The 9,446-nt window shown below is 52.1% G+C and overlaps 1 protein-coding gene across 1 annotated transcript in view; it reads left to right on the top strand.

Moving 5' to 3' along the window:
* Rspo4 (R-spondin 4) overlaps nucleotides 1-9,446 on the top strand; it is a 29,664-nt gene continuing 20,218 nt past the window's right edge. The window contains exon 1 of the mRNA XM_015486284.2: nucleotides 1-102. Within this exon, the coding sequence (XP_015341770.2) occupies nucleotides 24-102 (79 nt within the window). The 5' untranslated portion in view covers nucleotides 1-23. The remainder of the gene's footprint in view (nucleotides 103-9,446) is intronic.

The following is a 9,446-nucleotide window of genomic DNA, read 5'->3' as shown; positions in this document are numbered from 1 at the left end:
CCCGCCTGGACCAGGCTGCACAGATGCGGGCGCCACTCTGCCTGCTGCTGCTCGTCGCCCACGCGGTGTACATGCTCGCCCTGAACCGAAGGAAGAAGCAAGGTATGAGGTGCGACAGGGCAGGCGCTGCGGGGCGATCGGGGATGTCCCTTGGGGCCTCTGCCTGATGCCTGGTTTCTGGGCTAGTCACTCCTCTAGGAAAACGTCAGACCCAACTGACAGATGGGGAGAGTGAGGCACCAGGCACCTGGTAAGAGAGCCATTGAGCAAGCTGGACCTGATGGCTCTCCAAGGAGGAGAGAGACCAGCAGGGCTTGCTCCCTGTCACCCCTGCCCCTCCCCTACCGTAGCAACTCTGAGCCAGCCTGGGGGATCAGGGGCTAGGAGACAGTGGTCGAGAAGCCATCCTAAGCATTCACGTCGAGTCCGGAGGTGACATCTAGAGCCCTGGTCTGAGAATCCAGATGTCCCGCTCCCAGCCTCATCACACACCTTGACTCATGGGGTAACCTCCCAGAAGGCAGTGATCCCGGGTGGGCCTCCTCTGGTGAGCTGAGCCAGATGTGAGACCTGAGTTCAAGTTCACTTATTCTGGGATTGACCTGGAAGGAATTCAGTGCCTCCAAGAGCCTCAGTCTTTCCATCCTTCCTCCCAGGGCCACTAAGAAGAAGGACCAAGGTTCAGATTCTAAATGTGTGTGTGTGGGGGGGGGGGCTACGTGCAGGGTCACCTCAGGGTCTTATCCCAAATGTCTCACTACTACAGTCAGATCTTGAGGAGGTGGGTGTGAAGCTGCCCCTGCAGGGTGACAATCAGCAGAGTCAATTAGCAGAGGAGAGCGGAGGAGAGCAGAGCAGCAAATGTCACACCTGAGCCCTGGCGCCCCAGGGTGCCTGTCTGAGAATCAGCTGGCAAGTGCCAGCCACTGTGCCGAGGGTGTTCCATGCTCTGTTTCGTGGAATCCCCACTATATCCTGTGTCATAGGCGTCATCTCGTTTTATAAAGCAGGGGACCCGAGGCTCCCCAACACCTGGTGGGATGCGTGTTTTCTGTCTCTCCAGCTTGGATCTGAGCTGGGGAAGAGGGGGAGACAGTTTGCCCTGGGGGGCTTCTCATGCTGTGGAACTCCTGGAATGCAGCAGGAAGGAGGGGGCTGTGGAGAGCTGGTGGGGTGCACAGCAGGGGATACACAGAGATGACAGGCAGGGAGTGAAGAGATGGGTGGCCTCAGGCAAGCTGGGGAGACTTGGGAGCTTCTGTGGCATCCCTCTTGAATGGCCTTTGACAGTGACTCAGAGCCATGGACTCTGAAACCTGGGTTCAAATCCCCGTGTCCCCAGCTGCATACCCATGGGGAGGTCACCTTGCTGCTCTGAACCTCAGTTTACCCACCTGAAGGTCCTGTAGGAGATCTCTAAGAACTTTCTCAATTGTAAAAAAATGTTGTTGTTGTTGTTTTTATTAAAAAAGCTTTCTCCTCCCAGACTCATCTTTAAAATGGGAATAAAAATAATTTTAAGGCCGGGTGCAGTGGCACACACCTGTAATCCCAGCAACTCGGGAGGCTGAGGCAGGAGGATTGCGAGTTCAAAGCCAGCCTCAGCAACTGTGAGGCCCTAAGCAACTCAGTGAGACCCTGACTCTAAATAAAGTGTAAAAGAGCCCTGGGATGTGGCTGAGTGGTTAAGCGCCCCTGGGTTCAATCTCCAGTATTAATAATAATCATAATATAATTTTTAAAAGTATTTGACTCATCAGGAAGATGGTGGGTGAGTCTAAACCAGTGAGTGTACATAGTCATTCATTCACTCGTTCATTCAGCAAGTGTGACAGGGCAGCCTCTGTGCCAGGCCCTGTGCTGGAGAACTCGGGGACGCCAAGGTGAACACACCCAGGCCTGCTCTGAAGGCTGCCAGGATGCAGGGACAGCCCTGCCCTCGCTTCCCCACTCTCCCCGCAGTGCCACAGTCGGTGACCTCATTCGAGAGGTCGGGGGGAAGGGCTTGCAGGACCCGCAGCCACCCCGTCTGAGCCTTCGCCCTTGGGGCCTGGCTCCCACAGACCCGAGCCTCCTCGGGTCCCACGTCACTGTTCCTTGATGAAACCCAATTTTTCTGTTTCTAAGACAAAAAAAGAGTGAAAGAAAAGGCTTGAGAAAGGTTCTTGGATCTCAAGTGGCTCTTACAAAACATTTTGATTAATTAAGTATAAATGAATAAGAACCAGATGGGGACGTTTCTCTTGAAACGTGCCGGGGTGTCCTGGCCATGCAACAGGCAAAGTGAGGGGCTCTGGTTTGTATCCCCTCCCCACAGATCTGGAGCTCAATTTAGGTGATGAGGAGAAGCCAGACTGTGACTAACTTTCCCCAACATCCCAGGCCTGCAGGCGAGAGGTCCCCATGTTCACAGGCGACTTTTAGATCCTTCTAGACTGGAAGCAGACAGGGGCAGAGGGAGGAGCCCTGGAATTCAGGTAGATGAGGATTCACACCCTGAGCCCCTCCTGCCCTCGCCCTATGATCTTGGGGAGGCCACACACCTCTCCATCTGTGAAATGGGAGCCGCTGTACCTGCCTCTGGGCAGTTGGGAAGATTTAGCACCGTCCCAGAGGGAAGGTTCTAGAAGGCACCCAACGGGGGGGGGGGGGGCTTCGACAAGGATTCGGCCACTTCCCATCTGACAGCAGAGTGGAATGCACATGGCTGGGCGGAGGGGCTTCTCACACGGGTTGAGTCACCTGTGTCTCTGGCTCATTTTGTGATGTCACACAAACCTTCATTCTCTCTGAGCTTCTTTTTCATGTACCGTGAAATCACGAGCCCTGGAGGCCTGAGAGGTGGACAGCAGGTGACACTTCTGTGCACAGTGCAGAACCTGTGTGCAGGGTCAGACGGTCCCCACTGTCAGCTGTGCACAGAGCAGGGGCCGACACCTGGGCAAGCAGGTGTCTAAAGGCAGGACTGGGGACAGGTCTTCAGGCCTGGCCATGACTCACACAGAACGAGGTGTGTCCCCTGGATGCTGACACCCAGACCCAGCCAGGTCCAGGTGCACATCAGCAGCGAGAAGAAGGGAAACGCAGATCGATACAGGGCCGAGTGGAGGGGGTCACCTGGACAGCAAGGGCTGGGCAGGTCGTCCTGTCCCTTGAGGGCAGGGTTTCTTTATAAATAGGTCCAGTTGAGAGCTGGAAAGCAGATACTCCACACAAGCGTCCAGCTCCCCCTCCCTCTGAAGCCAAGCAAAAGGGGTGCTGCTTCTACCTCCTGCTGCTGAGCCCTGGGGAGCGCACCTCCTCTCCCAGGGATGGAAGCTGTCCAACTCCTGAGCTCCTTGAGTGTGAATCCACACTTGGTCACAGCCTGGTGTTACACCCACTTCCCAGACGTAAGAGAGGCTCAGAGAGGGGCCCTGGCCTGCCCTGGAGCTCACAGCAGCTGAGCTGGGCCATGGATCCAGGGCTTGGGAGGCTCCATGGCTTGTGCCTGGAAATAGAAATGACTCCTGTCCCTGACTGGCAGTCACAGAGTGGCTGCAAGGGGGGGGTGACTCTGACAGTGGAGGGACCATGATTTAGTCAGGTAGAGGTGGCAATGGGGTGGGGGGACTCCTGCAGGACAAGGGGAGAGTCTAGCCACGTAGGAAGAGCCCAAGAGACCCTGTGGCTGGAGGAAGTGGAGGTCCCGTTGCAGATGGGGCCAGAGTCCAGACAAGGAGGCTTGAGTGGATCTATCTGCCACTTTCATCATGAAGAACTGTTGATTGGGCCTCTCCTCCCCTGAGCAGGGCACTGAAAAGGACAGCAGAGATGGCGCTCCAGGGTCACTGAGAACGTCACCGCAGGACCCTGTTTCTCCTCCACATAGCCCAGAGAAGCAGGCTGGCCACAGTCCCGGGCTCAGCTGGGGAATCTGAGGCACCAAGAGGACACACCACTTGGCTGAAGTGTCACTTGGATAAAGTTTATTCATCCATCTTCTGCCTGGTGAAAAAACCGAAGTTCACATTAATCCGAATAGGTTTGAGCTCATCGAGGGGTCAGGGAGATAAACTTAGTCGCAATCAGTACTTCTGAGCAAAGTGGAATGGAACGGAACAGAGAAAACAGAACAGAATAGTCTAGACTAGGGTAGGAGAGGAGAGGAGAGGGTACAGTAGGTCAGCAAACTTTTTTTTTTTTTAAGAGCCAGGGAGTAAACATTTGGGGCTTTGTGGGTCCCTTAGGATGTGTCACATACTCCACTGCCTCAGCTCCTGGGCTTGCAAAACCTCCCAGATTTGGCCAATAGGCCTTGGTCCATGAGCTTGCATTTCAGAAAATATCAGGATGCATCGCAACCGTGAACGCCAATTATCATTTTGAGAAATGTGTTTTGGCTTCTGCGTCTATGTGTCTGTGTGTGTGAGGGGGTGAGGTGGCTGTGTGTGCACACATCTGTGGATGCCAATGAGTGTGTGAATGGTGCTGTGTGTGTGTGCACTGTGTCTGCCCCAGGTGCTGTGTGTGAACTAACACAAAACTCTAGTTCTCACCATTGTCCACCATTGTGGGCGCCACTCAGTCACCCTTGCTGCTTCTACTCCCCCACGGCCAGCCAGGTGACCAGCGCAGGTCCTCATGAATGCAAGATGCCGGGCCTTGGGAAGGCAGGAGGATCCCCATACTCCAGATGAGGAGACTGAAGCCCAGCAGGTTACACGGGGATAGGCAGGGAGCTGGGGGTTGAGCCCTTGGTGTCTGTCCCAGGGACGCTGAGGGTCCTTAGTTTGGCGGTTTGTTTCTCGTCACCCTGAATCTGGTGGCCATGTCCTTCCAGCATATTTTAGCCCCTGGAAGGTGGAGGGACCCCTCAGGGCCCTCAGTGTCCTCCTGCATCACACACCGTGGGACAGCCATTGTGCGTCAGGCATGGCCTGGTCCCTTCACCTGGTCCTTGCCCAGGCCCGTCTGGTGGCCGCAGCTGCCCTTCTCCTGCCTGCGGAAGATGAAGGCTACTGTGGACTTCTCCAGAAGCCCACCTGGGCTGCCATTAACCAGCCCTCCTCTGTACAGCGCTTCATAGTTTGAAGACTTCCATGTGGGGTAGGATCATTGATTAGAGGGGTGTTGAGGCCGAATAGGTCCATTGAGACCCTAAGACCCATCCCTGTCCAGCTGGAGACCCCAGCGCAGCACCTGTTCTAGGTCATCGGCAGGAGCTAGTGTAGGTGCAGCGGCGCAGGGTGAGGACTCTGCGTGGACACAGAAGACAGCCCTCCAGAGCCCACAGGGAAGGTGGACCTTACAGAACATGTCTCCTCCGTGTGACTCAGGGGGGCTCAGTCTGCCTCACCTTCCCCCACTGCAGAATGGGGTAAAAGTCAGACCAAAGAAATGAAAAAGGCTTTCTGCAGATCAACTCTCTGTGGAGATGGCCAGGTAGCCAGAGGCTGGCCAGGGTCATGGCCTCTGAAGGGCCTCTCCAGTTACCTGAGCCATGTGGATCCACCACGGGCTCTGTGGCCTAGCTCTGTGGTCCCCAGGAGGGATGGTGCAGAGGCCTGTGCCAGACACAGAGCCATGGTGGCCTCAAGGTGGCCCTTCCCTCAGGTCCCTGGACTGTGGACCCTGCCTGGACACAGAAGGGCCCAAGGCTTGGTGGTGGACAACCAGAGGCCCACGCCTCACCGGTATCTCTACACGCATATGTGTGTTCTTAAAAACGTGGTTTTTAAAAAAAATTTTAAAAAGCTGTCCCTCGGTATCCTTGAGGAATTACCCAATTTTCAACCTACAGAAATGGCAGTTTCATGTGCTTCAACCCACACTCCTCTCCCGAAATTCTGTTTTGTCCTCTGAAAAATGTGGCTAATAATGGTCTCCTCGTGCAATTGCTCTGAAGGTCAAGTAAGGACAGGAGGCTTTCAGATGCCAGATCTGAGGACCTCAAGTCCCTGGTATAAAATAGTGGAGTGATTGCACATAACCTGGGTACATTCCCCATCTACTTTAAATCTTCTCTGGAATGATTATAAGACCTGATGCAATGTAACATGTCTATAAATAGTTGTTACACTCTATTGTTTAGGGAATGATATCAAGAAAAATGTCTGTTCATGCTCATTACAGACCCAATTTCCTTTTTTTGTTAATATCTGCAACTGGAGGTTGGTCAAAACCTTGGATGCAGAAACTGACTCTGCTTAACTTTCTCTGGCATCAAAAGGGTAAAAAAGCTGTTTTGATTCGGTTTTTATGGTTGGGCTTTACTCTATGCCAGGTCTTACCTGTATTATTTTATTCTGTTTGGCAATGTCAGATTCTGTTCTAGGTCCATTCTATGTATCAAGTTGATTAAATTCTCTTGATAAACGTGTGAGGTGAGCGCATTATTATGCCTATTTTACAGATGAGGAAACCGGGGCAAAGAGAGTGTAACTTTACCTAGTCCAATTCTGCCTGGTCCCAGAGCCTCAACCCTGACTATTGAGCTTTACTGCCTGGTGGCCGCCTTTGCCCCTCATTGCCACCCAGTGAGGGACCATTATTATCCACATTTTATAGAAAAGGAAAAACTAAGGGAGAGGATTATTCACTGAAGTGTATGAGATTGTCATGTTTGTAAGTTGAAAACAGTCAAATGTTAGGAACTTCATATTTCAAATGCTTGACAGAATGAATTTGGCAAAACCAGAACTTAAATCAATAATTGAAGGCAGAGCTTCTTGGGTCCATAACCACTATGTCTGGGCTTCTCCCAGTTCATCCACATCACATCACATCCCCCGAGGTGGCTTGATCCTATTATTCTCCCTGTTATTCTACAGATGAGGCTGTCCATGCTCAGAGAGGGGAATCAACTTGTGGAGGTCACACAGCCCGGGTGGGGAGAGGTTGGGATGGGTGCTGACTCCCTCCTGAGGATGGCCCCACATCTCCGTGGGCTGGAATCTCCTTGGCCCTGTGTAAGTCCACACCATCCAGGACGCACCCACCCCAGCCTCCCCATGGGATTCCTCCAGATCCCACAGGAAAAGGTCCGCTTCCTGCCTTGGGATGAGCAAGGCTAGCTCTTCCCAGGCTCTGCTGTCCCAGGCTGGACCACCGCATCTGCCTGGAATGCTTTCTTGTAGTGAGGTTGTGCAACTCCTAGGGCCACTGCTCTGTGTTCCCCAGGCTCTGATGGCCTGCTGCCGCTGGGGGAATCTGATTCAAAAGAAAGGCACCCGGAGCCAGGGGACCCAGACCACACGGGGAAAACGCTTCCTTTCACCAGAGGACTCCACTTTCCCTGGAGCCTGACGGCAGAGCCACATCCACCAGGGTGGGGACATGAAGAGAAATGTCACAGTGGCTCTTCAGAGTCAGCTCTGTTGTAGGGAGTGGGCACAGCTGTCTCAGCACGTCCAGACGGGCACTGGGGGACTCTGCCACTCACTAGCTGAGTGGCTCTGGAGAGGTCATCTCCGCATCTGGGCCTCTGTTTGCTGATGTGCAACACGGGACATGAACCATGTGTTCCCAGGACATAGGAAGCGAAGCATTCGGCCATGACTATTGGGAGTGCCTGGTGCCAGGCGGGGAGGCTGGGGTTTGGGATTTGTCAGGCCTGGGCTCAGCTCCCAGCTCCGCTACTGCCCGGGCTTGGGTGAAAATATTTCCCTCTTGAATGTCAGTGTCGTCCATCAGGATATGGGGCCAAGAACAGCATCTGCTTCCCATGGTCGTCCTGAGGATGAAGGCTATGCATGTGACCCGTCTGGAAGACAGTGGGTACTTAATTCATGGTCTGTAATGGTCATGCATCATAGGAGGTTGATTTTTCTCGTGTGCAGAATGTTCAAGCCTGATGTCACACATGGGCCTGGCTGTGTTTGAAGGTCCTCAACAGACCAGACTCGTCAAAATGTCATTTTAAGGAGCCTAGACTCCAAGATAAGTGTGGTCCTAAGTGCGGTGCAACTGTGTCATAGTGACCCACCCTCTCTGAGCTTCTGTTCGTTCCTAAATTCCTCTTAAAGGATGACAGGGAGGATACATGGTGCAACGTGTGTGTGTGTGTGTGTGTGTGTGTGTGTGTGTGTGTGTGTGTGTGAGAGAGAGAGAGAGAGAGAGAGACAGAGATGCTGACACATTACAAAACGTATAAATGATATGATGGCTGTTTGCGGCTGGGGCTACGGTGGGGCCTGACTTCTGCCCGCTGCGCACAGCGCGCTGGAAAACCGAGTCAGACGGATTTATTTGGGACACGCCTTTCCTTCCTCCTCCCCTTTCAACCACCAATCACCTCCAGGCTCCTGAGTCCATCAGGCTCCGCCCACCCCAGGCATCTGAGCCAATCAGGCTCCTTAATGCATAGCACATTATCAGCGTCCTCCGGCCAAGACCTCGGTCTTGTTTTGGGTTTTCATTTTATTTTTCTGTATTTTTATAATTGTTACCAGTAGCTGGGTTTTCTTATTTTACTCTTAAGATTTCACTTCGTTTATTTTAAAACTTTTATTTAAACCTGCTAAAGTTATTTTTAAAGTTTTAGTTTCTATTAATTTTAAGAATAATTTATTTAAATGTATTTTGCAGAATTCCTTTTTTATTTCATTTTTACGTATTGTTTTTAGGTTTTTATTGCTTGAGCTGTATTCGATCACTTAACTTTGCAATGCTATTTTATTGTAGCATTCTTTTAATTATCCTTATTTCATTTTTAATTCCTCTTATTTTAAAATGCTTATTTTTTGTTTTTCTTTAAACTTCATTTAACTTTAATTTTGCCCTTTTAGGGACTGCTACTGGGGACTGAACCCAGAAGTGCTTTGCCACTGAGCTACAGTCCCAGCTAAGACAGGGAGGCTGACCTTGAAATTGGAATCCCCCTGCCTCTGTGGCTGTATAAGGCTTCCCTGGACTGGGCGAGGTGGCCATCAGGGAGAGGGAGAGACCCGCTTCCGTGTTGTCTGTTGAGTTAGATGAAGGAGACCTCTAGCCCATACTTGAACCAGATCAATTAATTAGAACAAGGACATAATCAACTTAAATGTCACTAGATTCAAACACCTACACAATATGCACACAACTGATTCATGGTTTGACGGCTTAACCTGGAAGAAACATTCTGAACCCCAAAGAGCAAATGATTGACATGGGTTCACCTGGGAATCTGCACTCCCCCCACAAGAAAATCCTATCTATAGTCAGAGAGTCAACCCTGGGTGCATCCCTGTCTTCTCTGAGAGGCTGAGGTGGTTGGGGCTCAGCACCCTACCTTGGGAAGGGGGGTGCCTTTGCTTTGATGTCCTTTGAGGAGTCCTCTTGGGCCCTGCTTTCAACACATTCTGAAATTCGTGTAAGTCAAGAACCTGCGAAGGCCTAGTTGAGGTCACCGTCCCCTTGGAGTGACCTCATCTGACCCCTGTCCAGGGACAGTATTACTCACGTGCCCAACCCCCCCTTATTTTGAC

The sequence above is a fragment of the Marmota marmota genome, unplaced genomic scaffold (genome assembly GCF_001458135.2).
Source record: "Marmota marmota marmota unplaced genomic scaffold, marMar, whole genome shotgun sequence".
Lineage (NCBI taxonomy): Eukaryota > Metazoa > Chordata > Mammalia > Rodentia > Sciuridae > Marmota > Marmota marmota.
This window is presented reverse-complemented; position numbering and strand designations above follow the sequence as displayed.